The sequence below is a fragment of the Hippopotamus amphibius genome, chromosome 2 (genome assembly GCF_030028045.1).
Source record: "Hippopotamus amphibius kiboko isolate mHipAmp2 chromosome 2, mHipAmp2.hap2, whole genome shotgun sequence".
Taxonomy (NCBI): Eukaryota; Metazoa; Chordata; class Mammalia; order Artiodactyla; family Hippopotamidae; genus Hippopotamus; species Hippopotamus amphibius.
Window position 1 is genome coordinate 32017397 of NC_080187.1, and position 16090 is coordinate 32033486.

General features: G+C 41.8%; 1 protein-coding gene across 1 annotated transcript; it reads left to right on the plus strand.

The window, feature by feature from the left end:
* The first annotated feature begins 1592 nt into the window (after nt 1-1592).
* LOC130843879 (acyl-coenzyme A amino acid N-acyltransferase 2-like) lies at nt 1593-14410 on the plus strand. The gene is made up of 4 exons (XM_057719783.1): nt 1593-1671; nt 9923-10414; nt 10649-10851; nt 12977-14410. The coding sequence occupies exons 2-4, from the start codon at nt 9952-9954 to the stop codon at nt 13568-13570; spliced, it is 1260 nt and encodes a 419-aa protein (XP_057575766.1). The 5' UTR covers nt 1593-1671; nt 9923-9951; the 3' UTR covers nt 13571-14410.
* Nucleotides 14411-16090: the final 1680 nt, after the last annotated feature.

The window sequence follows — 16090 nt, forward strand, 5'->3', positions numbered from 1 at the left end:
ATACATTGACTGATATAATCTTAGAGACAGAGACAGAGACAGAGAGACAGAGAGGGAGAGCGAGAGACAGAGAGACAGATATTTTAAGGATTTGACTCGTGATTGTGGAGGTTGGAAATCTGCAGAGTGGGCCAGCAGGGTGGAGACCCTGGGAACAGCTGATGTTACAATCTTGGGTCTAAGGGCAGGCTGGAGATAGAATTCCTTCTTCCTCAGAGGACTTCAGTCTTATCTGCATGGTTCACACCTGCTACTGACAACTGCTAATGCCTCCTTTGTGCATGGTTAGCACCTTACTACCCTGTGCTCCCACCAATGTCCTCACTCCTAATTTGCTACATCCTTTGAGGGTCCATGGAGTGCCAGGTCTCTTGTGTTGTCTGACTCTGTGCCAGTTTAACATGCATCTCACTTTATTACCTGGGTGCTGGAGCACCCTTTCCTGTGCTTCTCTTAGAGTCTTAGTAAAATCAACACTCTATTTCTGCTGCATTCCTCCCCAGCCCACCTCCCATCCTTGGATCTAGTCCTAAGAATTAGTCACCAAGCTGGGAGCCTTGCTATCCTGCCAATGTACCTCTCATCCGGTGTAAGACCTATGTGCCAAGACAGCCTTCTGTTCTCCCAGACATTCAAATCTGCCCATGACTTCCAGTATTGGCCTCTTCTCCTCAAGGCTTGTATTTCGCTTTTAATATTAACACATTTTATCATCCCGCTCCCATTTCACAAGTTAGAAAGCTGAAGCCCAAGGAAAGGTAAGTAATTTGCCTGAGGTCAGTCACGATGACAGATGTAAAGGAGTCAGGATTCCAGTCTAAGTCTCTCTGATTCCAGAGGCCAACTGCACCTCACTGGCTGCAAGAGATGCAAAAATTAAAAGATGTGGTCCTCTCCCTCAAGGAGTTCACAGGCTGGAAGCACAGTCTGTAATCTGTAGCTTGAATCACTTGTATATTTTGACAATGGACATTGACTGATAAGATTAACAATGGGACAGATTTCGGGGATTCTGTTCCTGAGGAGACATTTTTGCATGGGGAAGGCTTTTGCTATCCCTTGGAAGAGTGGTTTGCAAACTCAGCTATGCTTTAGAATCTGCTGTGAAAAGTACAGATCCAAGAAACTTATCCCAAACCTATCAAGTCAGAATCTCCAGGTGAGGAATCTTTATTTAACAGACTCCTCAGATGTCTGAAACCCACACCACTATGAAGAGCGATATTTGGGACTCATCTTCTTAGAAACCACCAAAAAGACAGCTGTCTAAGAGGCCACTGACTTAGAGGAGGAGACAGAGAAGGAATTAAAGCAAAGGAGAGCCAGGAGTTGAAAGGAGGAGTCCAGGAAAGAGGTGTAGAAACCAGACCTATGTGATGAAATAAAAGACTCTGTTATGAAACACCTGAATTGAAAGGCACACTGGCTAAACTGAGCCTCTGCCCTGACCCTGTGGCAGCATGTGCTGGTAGCCCTGTCCCTGGGATCTTAAAAAAAAAAAAAAAAAAGAAGAAGCAGCTGATGGTTTCTATGGAGACAGTTTCAACTTTGAACAGTAGGCTGGGGTATTTTGAACGATGTAAATTAGCAAGCAATAGGCCAGTGTCCAGTGCCTCTCGCCGGCTCAGGAAGCCATCCGGCTCCAGACTGCTTCTTGCTGCTGAATTCAGGGTGAGTCAGGGCTGTCATGGCCAAGTAGGAAAGGTCTGCTTTCTGATTTCAGCAGCAGGGGGACCCGGGAAGGCAGCTTTTGTCTTGCTGTGCGTGTTTTGCTCACCTCAGTGGGCAGCCCAGTTTCTGAAGAACCAGCAATTACTATCCCAGGTGGTTTATTGTTCAAACGCAGATTTATATCAGATGCATCAACCTAACCAGAAGATTGTTTAGAGACTATTTTGGAGGCAAAATGCACACTTGAGTGCAAACGTCAGGGTCCAGCCTGATGCAACTAATGGAGAGATGTTTCTTGGCTCAAGAAATTTTTCTCTGGGTTTTATTGGGAGGAGGGAGTGCTGCAAGGAAGGAAGAAAAGCAACAGCCTCCTAAAGGGAATGGCATTTTTGTTTCCTGATTAGTACCAGTAATGTAACTTCCATGGGACCTTTCGCCCTCTTTTATTCTTTGTGCCTGCCGATGTGTTGATGTTCCGCCAGTTCTTAACTGCCCTTTCTTTAGCAGGTCGGGGTCTCTCAGCGGTGAAGGCTTGATCCCTGCCCTTTTCCCCGGGGACTCTGGGGGTGTGACACCTGCTCAGCAGCACGGCTTTCAGCTTTCAGACCCTCTCAGGTTGCTTCCATGTTGCAGACGCCCCCGCTCCAACCACCACGAGGCTCCATTTGTGTGAGGCTGCTGAGTTCTTGGTTCCTGCCCTCTGGCTTCTTTCTATATTTGGTTTCATTGACAGTTTGCCGTGTGCAGGGTCCTGCCTTCTGCTGCAAAGAAGTGAGGAACCCTGGAAATGTTATCTCATTGGATTTTGAGGAGTTTCCCATCTTCAGAAGTAGCCTATAAAAATTTAACTGGGCTTCTAGTCGATCTTCACACGCTCTCTGAGATATGTCACTCAAATTTTTTTTTTTTGCTTTTTCATCTATCATTTATTCTTTCATTTAATTTCTCAAACAGTTACTGAGAAATCACTGTGTGCCAGGCACTATTCTAGGAACCAAGGAGTAGAGTGTTGAACAAGGTATAATTCTTGCCCGTGAGGAATGCCTTACAACCCAGAGTAGAGCTGTCCAATAGAATATTCTGTGGCGAAGGGACTATTCTATAGCTACATGGTCCAATACAGTAGCCACTAGTCACATGTGGCTATTGAGCAATTAAAATGTGGTTAGTGTGAATGAGGAACTAAATTTTAAATTTTATGCATTTTAAATGAATTGAAATGTAAGTAGCTGCATGTGGCTAGTGGGTACTATATTGGATAGAGCATAAAAGGGAGAGACAGATAAAGAGGCAGATTTTTACAATATCCTGTGCTAGGATTGTAATGAGAAGTTTGGTTAGGCTAGTAAATAGCTCGAGAGATGAAAGTCCTTGATCGAATTAGATGATAAAGGGTGTCAAACACAAAGGGAAGTCCAAGTCCAAGACTGACAGGTTCATCTAGAAAAGAAATAAGGAGGCCCTTTTAGATTCAGACAGTTTATTACTTACATAGGTAGTGAAGGCAAGAGATGCCAAGGGTGCAGCTCTCTGGGTCCTTATCTGACACACCAAAAGGATGGCACTGAAGGAGAAGGATGCAGGTGCCTTCAACACAGTTGTGAGACATTCTGTGGCTGAGGAGTCAGTCATAGATGGCAACTAAGTGGTTCTAGACCTGCAGCTCTGCCCTAAAGGGGTGTGAGTATGAGATGGAAAGTCCCAGACCTCTCTGAACCAGGGAGGTGGATGGGAAAATGGCCTATAACAGCCTCCCACGAGATAGGGAGAGACAGATAGGAAAACTGTCTTGTGATGCCTCTTGTGAAGACCGCTTATCTTGCCATGCTCCTGGGGGGATCACAAGGCATTCCACCCAGATTTAGATCATATGGTGGTTCAAGCTTCACCTGTAGAAACATGGAAGGTCTCCAGGGTGCTATGGTAGAGCCCTTCCCCTGCAAAGGGTCCAAAGTGCTAAGACAAAGGATTTAGACTTTACCCTCAAATGAATCTGGCCGCCTTTGGAAGTTTAAAGCAGGGGAGAGATTCAATTATTTTTGAGTTTTATAAAGATCTGTCTGACAACATTGTCGAGATTAGACTGGGAAGCAAAAAGGACTATAAAGAGAGAGAAAGAACTGGGTAAAAGGATGAGCGTTTATGGGAATGGAGAGGAAAATCCACAATCATTTAATGAATCCATGGGATGGGAATGGCTCCTGTCAGTTGGTACTTAGCATGCCAGGAAAGGATGGCACACCAGAAAGAGGAAAACAAAAATCTTTTCCTGGCCTTTCTGTTGCAAAAATCCTAATGGATGATGTGAGTTCCAGAAGTCGCAAATGGGTGTCCATACCTGGCATTGTTTTTTTGTCTGTTTGTTTGCTGTTGTTTTTTGGGTGGTTTTGTGTGCATGTATTTTTTTTTAATAGAGTATATTTGAATGCCTTTAGATGGGCAGGTAGTCTTAGGTTCACTACAGTCTTACATTTTGTTAATATCTGGCCTTTATCTACAAATCCATATTACCTGCCTAGTCCCTAAAAGGGCTGAATTTGGAACCACTGGCATCCACTGTAAAATAGGTTTAGAAGAATGCATAGTAACATATGAACAGGGTTTCCCAATCCCAAGTCTTTGAGCACTGCCACGCTCACGGGGAACTTCCTTGAGCTCCTGGGGAAAACAGGATGTTCTGAATTCTGTGATTACATCTCTCCTACCTGGAGGAACAAGGACTCAAAATAGAAATTACTCTGAATCTAGAAAAATAGAAAAAAACTGCATTTCATGCACATGTGGGTTTGTGGACTAAAGTTTAATCCTGCAATTCCATTACTAGTCCTGCCACATTGTACACCAGGGTATATGAGGGTGAGTCAGAAATTATCCACACTCTGGCTGTAGAATTTGTTATACTTAACTTTTAGAAAAGACAAATACATCATTTTTCAACATAATCTCCTTGCTTTTCAATACACTTTGTCCATCTGTCAATAAGCTTTCACATTCCCTCATTAAAAAATGTTTTAGGCTGAATTGTGGGTCATGAAAGCACCGCTGTCTTCACTTCTTCATTAGAAGTGAATCTTTGTCCTCATAGGGCTGCTTTCAGGGGACCAAACAGGTGAAAGTCCAATGGAGCAAGATCAGGACTATAGGGAAGATGCCTTAACACCTCAAAACAAAGTTTGTACAGAGTGTTGACAGTGTGGGCAGAAGTGTGTGGACGTGCACACCCTCAGACCACAAAAAATGAGTCTTCACGCTGCTCTTCTCTAGTGCAAATCACAAGTGGGCTATCCATTTTTGCTCACACAGCAGTTACAAATGAACTGATGTAACATGTTCACACCTGCATAGCAGTGACTGGGGAGACAGTAGCCTTGAATGGAAAGCGCTGATAAGGCAGTGTGGCCAACAGAAGTTTTAATATAACCAGAGTGCGGATAATTTTTGACTCACCCTTGTATATTGGGTTGGCCAAAAAGTTTGTCCAGGTTTTTCTGTAAGATGTTATGGAATGACCTGAATGAACTTTTTGGCCAGCCCAATATTGAACTAAAATCTTCAGAGTTAGGGAAAGACGAAGTTAAAGTCAAGAAAGAAGAAGGAAAGAAAAACAAGAGGGAGAGGCTAGGAAGAGAATGAGCTTTCCTATGTCCACCACCATCTGGGGAAAATAAGTAAGGTTTATACGCAGGGTCAGATGACACTGCTTAAAATTCTTGCTTCACTCTTAACAACATAGGCAAGCTTGGATAAGTCATTTAGCTGAGCTCAGTTTCCTAATTTACAATGTAAGGATCATAATAATTTTTTATTCCCATAGATTTTTTGTAAGTATCAGGAGAAATAAGGACCACAAAATGGTCTTGAAAAGTGAAAAGGCTTTACTATGTGGAGTCATATAACCTAGTAACTAGCCTTTTGTAAGTGCTCAATAATTGTTTGTTGTTACAGAAAAAAGGGAAATGAGGGGAGAATTGAATTCCACAGGCCACTTAAAATAACTAGCCCCTTTACTTGTCAAATAATTATGATATTTGATTTATCGTTTCCATTTTCCTGGAGCCATTGCTGCATTTTTTAGTTGTTTGTGAAAGACCATGCCCGGTGGAACAGGACAGATTGTATTACCAGCTGATGTAAATCGCATTGATTAGCAGCTTCACTGAAATGACAGAATTTTTCAGAGTGTGGCCTTTCGTCAGATGACTCAGAAAATGGCAATTCTCCATCACTAATCTTCTGAGTCTTGTCCCTAGTCTTTCAATTCCCTTCTCCCAATTTTAAATTTACCTTCAAATTTATCACTCCATTGGACCATCAGACATATTTGTAAAATGTGAATGCTTACTGAACTATAAAAGAGTGGTATAATAAATAACAAAATGAGAAAAATTCCCTTAAAAACAGTCCTTATGCAAATGCTCTTCTTACACCATCGGTGCTTCACAATATTTACAAATCATAACAAAGTGTCAAGATGCAGCTGACTACAGTGTGTAAAAATTCATTTTTTAGAATGCAAATTTCCCTCTACATTTCACCAGTAGAGTTTGTTCACTCCTTTAACTCAGTCCACGGCGCATAAGGGGAATTTGCAGGAGGAAATTCAGGAAGGAGAGGCACACATCAGCACCCCCATCCCCCTCTCCATGTGACACCCGGCTCACTAGCCATCAACAGTCTCCCCTAATCTTGCATCCCAAGCTGAGAATGGTCTCAGCCAATTGGACGTGGTCCTTTCCCACACCGCCCTATGGGGATGAACAACCTGTGAAGGAACTGCTCAATCACTGTCCATCACTGTGTACAACAGCATCACATCACACTTGGAGTTCGAAAGCTGTTGCTCTTTTTTCCAGTTAAGAGCTCTTGTGGAAACCCTAGTGACATCTTGCAGAACCTCAGAGTTCCTTAGAACCCCAGCTGAGAATTCCTGGTGCATAGGTACAAAATCTTCTTTCATGTGTGTGTGTGTGTGTGTGTGAGCGCACGTGCACGCGTACACATGTGTGTGTATTTTAATCCTAGATTTTTCTTGTTTTTTGAATATATTGGGGAGTGTTATATAAAGAACAGATGACACAGAGGCTTGGTAAGTCTGAGGTCTGATAGACTTACAACCAATTTCTGAAAAGGCAATCTGTCAAACTTTGTCTTGGATCCCTACCAAATCTTCACAAGGGCCCTCCCTGCCTTGTCAGCCTGTGAAAGGCAACTTCGTTTAGTCCATGTTCCAAAGGCAATGACTGTGGGTTTGCCGATCATGTGGCTGCGTCCTAGCTTTGTTTGGTCAGGAAACCTGAGACACCATTCACAAGCACACATGGTTGACTTATCAAGTGATCTCTCTCTCTCACGTATTGGTTTATGTCAAACCCACATCATCCTCTTGGGAGAACTCCTGCTGTATAGGAAGTTTCCCTATAATCCAACCCCTTGCATATACCTTGGTGTAAATGGCAAAAATTTAGACATAGACTACTAATGACCACTATGGGGAATTTCTGACAAGTCAGAATCAATAAATTAACACATTTAACAGGAGCTCCAGAAAAATTAGGAGACAAAACAGTAAGCATAGTCAGCTAAGTGCCGAGACCCCAAAACAAAATTCTAGCTCTCAGATAGATTCCTTTCAAAGCCTGAAGTCTTCTGAACCTGCCTTCTTGCATCTCTCGTTCCTCTGATGCTCATTCACGTAACCCCGGCCTTCTAAATGAGCTACCCTTTCTTTCTTCAGGGGTTTCTCGGGATAGGACCGAGCTAATTTCTCTGTCCCTGTATCTGTCTCTCTTTCCTCAAACTCCCACACTCTACCCCAAGACTGGCTTTCTGTGATTATCTGGATACAGCTTCTGAGATTTATGGATTCAGCCACATACAAAGCGTGCAGTGCTAGGACTACAGTGAGGCAGGAGGGCACCTATGGTGCAAGATTTCAGGACTTCAAGGGCTTGGCCATGCAAGTAAATTTTGCTACCTAGATGCCCTCTTGCTTCACCTTTAGTCCTCACCTTGATAGAGTGACTGGTGACCTCTGGGTCCCTTTTCCAAAGTGGCAAGTGGGGTACATGCCTGGCACATCTTGAATCAGGTATCCAGCCCCGATCCAATCAGCAACAGCCCCAGGGTGGAGGTCACATGGTATAAACATAGCTGCTGAGTGTCCATCTCTGGGCTTCAGGGGGCCATTCTCAGATAAAAAGGGACCATGACTTGGGAAGAAACTCTAATATTTTATATTACAAAAGCACTATATAAGTAGAGCATTTTAATTACATTTTTGGTGCTATTTTTTTCTGCCCTTGTTATGAATTTCATAACTCTGAGGCACGTATAATTTACTATATGAGTAGCAGCAGGAGTCCTAAAGTTTTAAGGCATTGTTGCTGCCCTTGAGGAGTTTGCAGTCCACCTGGAAGAATAAGATCAGATGTGAGATGCGTGCAGGAAGGCAAGAGAGTTTTTATGTTAATTAACTCAAATTAATTCAATTTGAAAATAAAATATGTATTGAGTCAATACCTTATACAGAAGTTTTAAGAAGGAAGAAGAATTTGTGGAATAGGGCACTCAAGTACCCCTTCTTAATGATCTCTTTTTTGGGAAGAAGGAAATAGCAGATACAGAGAGTTATAGGAAGGACCAGATCAGAAAATACCAAGGGAGCTCTGAAATGTCACAGGGGACGCGAGGTGTTCTTATTCATATTACACATCTCATCTCCCTAACAAGAATGAAAGACCCAGAAAGTTTGAGTTGATGCCAACATTTTCTGCCAAGAACTCTGCTGGTATTGAGGGAAAACATTCACAATCATTCTATTTATTCCAAATTATTCTATTGACCATGAGTTTTGGAATGGTCAGTAATGCTGGTTGTTGATGGTGGATCAGGTGGGAGGGAGTGTGTCCTTTGCAGAAAGTCACTTTCTTAAAAGAAGCACAAAATGCATTTTTCCTTGACCCTCTCTCCCAAAGACCCCCTTACAACAGTGAAGAACTGGGCATTAAGACCCCTCTTCTGCCCTTGCACTGCCAGAGGCTGTTTATTTTCTCCAGAATCTTTTCTGCTCACAGATGTAAACCCCAAAGCCTTCACTTCACGTTCCTCTGTAAAATAAAATCAAGGATCCCTTGGAGGATCAGGCTTTATGAGGGGACACCTATTACTACAATTTGTGTAAAGATATTGTTGGGAAAATGATGCATATCTATGTCAAAGTCTCATATGAAAAACTTCTTTTAGGAAAATATTGGAAAGGCCTCAGTTTTTCTTTTCCCTTGAGAAACTGGTAACCCTTTCTATGAGAATAATTAGAACAATACAACTGACAGATTGCCTTTCTCCCTTTGGCTGCCACTCATTCAGTGTCTCTGATTCTAGTTCATATTTTCCCAGATCCTATTTTATTTTTATTTTATTATGTCTCCATTCTCTATAAACAGGTTCAAAACCTTTGTGGAATGAGATATAGAAGAAAGGAGGGAAAGTAAAGAAAGAAGGAAGGAAGGAAGGGAGGACGGAGGGAGAGAATACCCCAAATTTTGCTCTTAAAAGAGGAGAGTATGAAATAGCTGATCAAATGTATATTTCATTCTCTTTGCTATAAACAGTATTTGATATTTATCACTCATTGGCAAGCCACACAAACAGATCATGAAGTTTTATTTTCCCTTAAAGAGAACGAATAATGGGAACTCTGAAAAGAGCCAGTGGTTGGTCTTACAATGGCAGGGAGGGATTGGAAACTAAAAAAAAAAAGAGAAAAGAAAGAAAGAAACAACACCATAACATGTCTCTTTTTTATGTAGGTATGGGAATTGAAAAGCATCACTGATCCTTCCAATAAACCCTTAATCATTCATTATCCCCTTGGAGCCTAACAAGCACCTGTGAAATAGGTCAGCTGGGAATGATCTCAGCTGAAGAATTGAAGCTCAACTTAAAAATCACAAAACTAAGATTTCCTACAGTGTTGTAATAGTTAAGACAGGAGGCTGTAGTGTCAGATCTCGCTTGAATTTTCAGTTCTATTATTAATAACGACAAGCCTTGAGCATGCCACCTAACCTGTCCTCATATGTAAAATGAGAATAATGAGTACTCTGCACGCCTTACTGTCCCATCTCCAAATGTTCTGTGTACTTTGCACCAGTCTCCAGAAGTCTACCTTGACCAGACCTAATATAAACCTTGTTTGGGCCTCTTCCTTGGAAATAAAGTCTCCAACACAGAGTCTTCTCTCCCACTGCAGGGCAGGACATACCACTTTGCCAGTTGCCAATGTTCCAGCTGACAGCAAACCCAGCAAGTGCCCTGGTGGATGAGCCTGTGCACATCCAAGTGACGGGCCTGTCCCCGCTGCAGATGGTGACCCTTGTGGCATCTCTGAAGGATGATAAGGGGAGTCTGTACCAGTCCAGAGCCTTCTACAGGGCTAACGAGGCTGGGGAGCTGGACCTGAAGCAGGCTCCTGCACTGGGGGGCTACTTCACAGGGGTCCATCCGATGGGCCTCATCTGGTCTCTGAAGTCTGAGAAGGCTTTCGAGAGGCTGATTAAGAGGGATGTGATGACCACCCCCTATCGGATCACTCTGGATCTATATGACTCAGTTTATTTACAAAAGTCAGACAAGGTTCAGCCCAAGGCCAGCCAGGTGGTGCAGCGTTGGTTCTCCAGCCCTGAGATGCAGCGGGTGCAGATCCGAGAAGGTCGTGTGCGAGGAGCCCTTTTCTTCCCTCCAGGTAAAACTAATTTTTGGTGATCTAGAAGATGTTGTTCATGGATATAAAAACAAAAACAAAGGGCATCGAATTGTTGCAGAACTAGGATTTCCCACAATATTTTAAAAGTAAGCCATTTTGTTGTGTATGTGAAAGTGGAATTCATTCTGCTCAGCCTTGTACTTTTCTTGCTACCTACTCGACCCTCTTGTTACTCTTTCTGATCTTGTTCTCTTCTCTTTCTGTTGCTCTTAGGGGAAGGCCCTTTCCCCGGACTCATTGATTTGTTTGGGGGCATCGGGGGTCTAGTTGAATATCGGGCCAGTCTTCTGGCTGCCCGTGGCTTTGCAGTGCTGGCTTTAGCATATTTTGCCTACGATGACCTGCCCGAGCAGCTGCAGGAGGTGGACCTGGAATATTTTGAGGAAGCTGCCAACTTGCTACTAGCTCATCCCAAGGTATTTAAAATACTTTTCATTTTACCTGGCAACATTATAGCAAAAAAAAAAAAAAAAAAAATCACAAATGTCTGTTCTGCCTATTTTACCAGTCTGTTTAGACTTGGGCACAGCACAGTTGAGTTAAAATGGGGATAATAATGTGTACCTTATAGGATTGTTGGGTTGATTAGAATCAGCTTAGTGCTTACTGGCACAAAGAAGACAATAAAAGGTGGGTATAAAAGATTCTCTTCATTTTCTAGTTCAAAAATGTTCAAATATCAGGTATGTCTTATAGTTCAACCTGACATGGTAAAACAATCAAATCACCTAAAGTTTATTACGTGACTATTTGTTAGACTCTATGCTAAATACTTTGTATGCACTATCTCATTTAGTGCTCACACTTACCTTAGGAAGTAAGTACTTTTGATATGGTCCTCATTTTTCAGATGAGAAGGCATACTCATCTCAGTTAAGTAAAATGCCAAAACTCCATGGCCAGTAAGTGACAGAGCCCTTTGGGCAATGTCTTTGCTCCAAACCATTAAGTCATCCTGACTCCCTGACTTGTATCATTCTCTCCTGGGAGACCCTTGACTCAAGAAGAGACGGGATATGTTGTTTCCTATTGGAGCATCACCAGTATCTTCACCGTCAGTGTTATCATCATCATAGTCAAATATACGTGATTTTTCTAAGCATATTTGGCTCTTTTTATAGGACTGCCTAGAAGAAATTAAATCTAGATAAAATGTTTTCAAGTTTAATTTTTTTATTTCAAATTTAACTGTTTGTGACATTGTATGAGGAAAAAGGGCAATTGCCAAAATTCAATTTGTAGTTAGATTCAGCAGAAGAGGTTCAGTTCCCACCTCTGCCCCTTGATTCTGTTGTAAACCTGAGAGAGACTTAAACTTCCTGACTCTCCATTTTCTTGTTGGAAGGGCTAGATAATATGTGTAAAATGCTTAGCAGAAGGCCTAGCATATAGTAAACACTCAATAATTCCACCTCGTCACCTGGTGCCCATCTGGTTTCTTCACTCTTCCTTTCCCCACACCGTCAACCCATCCCGAAGTGTTTTAGGTTTTTCTCAGTACATCACACCCTCCTCATCCTCTCTGCCACTGTTTCAGTCTGTTCCCTCATCGTCGCTCACCTGTGATGCTGTAGCAGTGTGTTAATGAGTCTCCTGTCTCCAGTTACAGCCCTCCTTCCTCACTCCCGATCCGTTCCTCACGGGGATGGTTCCCCGGGTGTGGGTGCACACTGGATTTCCTTGAGGATACTTTACAGTATCAGATTCTTGGGCCCACTCAGACCTAGTGAAGTAGCTTCCAGAAAACTGGATCTCAGAAAGCTCTAATTTCAAAAAGTTTTTTTTTCCAGGTGATTCTGATGATAGAAAGGTGCTATGGGATACAACTGTGACCAAGTGAACACACAGGGTTACTATGTATTTGCTGCTATTTGTCCAGAATGCCCTTCCTTTCCTCATTCATCTCTCAGGCTTCTTCCCTTCCCTCTGCTTCCTCAGCCCACCACAAAGTTAAGGACCCTCCTGTGACCTACTACTTTTCCTACTAGACCAGGTACTGAAATTCAACTGTTTGTAAGATCCGAGTCTTTCATCTTTACACTCCCAGTGCTTCCAGGATTAGCCTTTGGATTAATGAAGATGCAAATCATTTGTAGCTGTAAGATGCTGTTTAAATATGAATTACACTTACCTAATATTTGAAAGAACCCAGGACACCTCTTTCTCTAGCTGGAGAGAAGAATTTGATTCTTCAGAAAGCTTACCCGCCTCTGCTCTTGTGATGTCAAATGTTGCTGGTGCATTAGACCCTTTTTACCTTTACAGAACTCTGCTTTTGATGAACAGTTTTAATTTCTATTGTTTCACTTGATCTTCATAACAGTCCTGAAAGGCAGGTAATATTATCAACCCCATAAGACAATAAGGCTTAGGGAGGATAAGTAGGTAGTGCTTTCTCTCAGTCTCAGAAGCTGGTAAACCCTACTGCCAGGACTCCCCCGCATGTTCCGACCCTTCCCCATCATACTAGTTTACTGGCCTGTAGGACAGCTGCTTCTCAGAGAATGGCCTGTAATGCATTCCCTTTGTTTTGTCCTTCAGATCCAAAAGCCAGGAATCGGAGTGATCTCTGTGAGCAAAGGTGCAGAGATCGGGCTGGCCATGGCCTGCTATCTGAAGCAGGTGGCAGCCACTGTCTGCATCAATGGGTCCAATGCCATCTTTGACTTTCCGCTCAGGTACCGGGATCTGGTCATAACACCCATCCCCTCATTCCCGGAGCGCATGGAGGTCGACATCATGGGCGCCGTGCGCCTCCGCCACTACAAGGGGGACCCCCGAGATGAACTGAATCAACAGAGTGTGCTTCCTGTTGAAAAGGCCCAGGGTGCCATCCTCTTCATTATAGGGGAGGATGACGAATGCTTTAATAGCAAAGAATACGCTGAGCAAGCCCTGGAGCAGCTGCAGAGGCATGGGAGAAGCAGCGGAAGGATGCTGGCCTACCCTGGGACCGGCCACCTCATAGAGCTGCACTACGGGCCCCTGTGCTACGCTTCCTGGAGCAGAGGCCTTTTCCGCCCCCTGCTCTGGGGAGGGGAACCTGCTGCCCAAGCGGCAGCCCAGGAGCATGCCTGGGGAGAGATCCAGAAGTTCTTCAGACAACACCTTGTTCGGAGCAGAAGCACACTCTAAGGGTGATGATGGGGCAGGGAGACAAAAAGAGTGGATAAGGCAGGGATGCGGGTGCGGGAGGCGGCTCTCCTGATTTCTCTGGATTCACAGTCATCTTGAATCAACTGGAAGGAAATTGGACAAAATCAAAGAACCAGGTGCATCAGGAGTATTTCTGACAAAATTGTATGTGTTTTGAATTTTTGTAAATTTAATCTTAGTTTATATGCACCAGGGTACTTTGCTATTTCAAAATTGTGATACACTTGCAAATTGAATAACCTTTTGTACCCCAGTTAGGGAAACCTTGGATCCAAGTATTACCAAACTAGATGAATTTCCTGGAACTTGGAAGTCACTTGTGAAATCATTTTCTGTTTAAACTATTTTGAATTGAATTTGACATGTGATATGAAAAGTTCTTATGCAACCATCAAGTGTAATGCTTGCTGTAGATTTCCAGTAGATACTTTAACTCTGTTTTTAGAATAGCAATGCTTCTTTTTATTCCTAAAATATATTTATGTTTATAATTTTAATCAGGAGTGGGGTTAAATGCTCAAGTGCCTTTGGAGCATTTAGTGACATTAAACGAGTTATTTAAAGCGATTTAGAAGAGCGCTGGGCACATAGCAATTTCTTTATCAGAGCTGTTATCATTTTCATAATGCTTTTCTCCTTCAATCTGTTAATGTGGTGAATTGCATTCATTAATGGACTAATTTTGCTTATTCATCTAATTCTACTAGATCAATTTCTCATATTGACTAATTTGGATTTTTAAATTTCTTTTGAAGCCAACCTAGTCATTTATATTTTCTCAGAATTTCATCTGTATTTTCTGAAACACATTTTTTTCGTACATATTTTCTTACATATCCCTTGTTGTTTATTTGCACGCTTTCTCCTTTTTCCTTTCAGTCTGACTTGCTAAATATTTGTCTGTTTTATTGATCTTTTCCTAGAATAGCTTTTGGGTTGTTTATTGGTCAGATCTAATTTTTCCTGACTCATCAATTTCTGCTTCTTTGAAATAAGTTCATTCCTTCTGCCATATTCGTGTTTTTCTGGCTTTTTGATATGCAATGTTCTCATTTTGTTAATGTCTAAATAGTCACTGATTTACTCCCCTGCCCCTTAAACCCAAGAGTAATTTTATCAAAGTACAAAGGATCATCCTGAAGATAACCTCACTTTGCAATGAAGGGTCAGATTGTCACCACCTGAACCCACCGATCAAACTTAGCTTCTCAAAAATGGTCAATTTGACATAACGTGTTTCATGATGAGATGTAACCTGGAGTGCCCAGTACTACTTAGAACTGCTTCTAACAACACTATTATACTTGAAGCTAATCAAGCCCTTAGATCAAACTTCTTACTAATGTGGAAGCTAATGAACAAGTTAAATAGTACAAGGAGACAAACATAAATTGTCCATCATTCTATGACCTGGTCTCTTCACAAGTTAGTTACCAATGGACTTTGTCTCTTTTCCCAAGCTAATTGCATGAAAAAAAAAATGGGATTTTTCACTTTGTGGAATTTTGTTTCTCTTTTTGCATTGGAGTCAGCTGGGGGATTGTTCAAAATTAAAAGCAAGTTAAGATGCATATCAACCAAATGCTAAGTGTGGGCTTGGTTTCAACAAAGTAATTGTAAAAAGACATTTGGGGGATAATTAGAGAATCTGAATCTGACTGAATATTAAGCGATACTATGAAATTATCTTGTTAGGTGTCAAAATGGTATTGGATTATGTAAAAAAGTAACTTTTTAGAGATGCATACTGACACATTTAGAGGTGAAAAGTGGTAATACCTGGGAATTAAAGTACTACAGGAATATGGCAAATGTGAAAAATCATTATGTCTAGATGATGGATATAGTGAGGTTTGCTTTCTCTACTTTTATGTATGCTTGCAAATTTTTCATAATAAAAAGTCAAAAAAGTAAGAGATATAATTGGTATATTTACTTTTCTGCCCCAACAGATAAGAACTTTAGCGTGCATGACATCTTTACTCCATGACAACCCCATTAATTTCATATTAATTTTTTTGCAATCAATATTTATTATTAATTTTTATTAGTGTAGTTGCTTTACAATATTGTGTTGGTTTATACTGTACGGCAAAGTGAATCAGCTATACGTATACATATATCCCCCCTTTTTTAGATTTCCTTCCCATTTAGGTCACCACAGACCATTGAGTAGAGTTCCCTGTGCTATACAGTTGGTTCTCATTAGTTATTTATTTTATACATAGTAGTGTATAACTGTCAATCCCAATCTCCCAATTCATCCTAACCCTCTGCCCCCCTTGGTAACCATAAGTTTGTTCTTTACATCTGTGACTCTATTTCTGCTTTGCAAATAAGTTCATCTGTGCCGTTTTTCTAGATTCCACATTTAAGCGATATTATACAATATTTGTTTTTCTCTTTCAGACTTACTTCACTCTGTATGACAGTCTCTAGGTCCATCTACGTCTCTGCAAATGGCACTATTTCGTTCCTTTTTATGGCTCAATAATATTC

Excerpts from the sequence above, each read along its gene's own strand:
- LOC130843879 (XM_057719783.1), top strand. The coding sequence starts at position 9,952 with ATGTTCCAGCTGACAGCAAACCCAGCAAGTGCCCTGGTGGATGAGCCT. Across the intron at positions 10,415-10,648 it reads AGCCCTTTTCTTCCCTCCAG|GGGAAGGCCCTTTCCCCGGA; the intron begins GTAAAACTAATT and ends TGTTGCTCTTAG. Across the intron at positions 10,852-12,976 it reads TGCTACTAGCTCATCCCAAG|ATCCAAAAGCCAGGAATCGG; the intron begins GTATTTAAAATA and ends TTTGTCCTTCAG.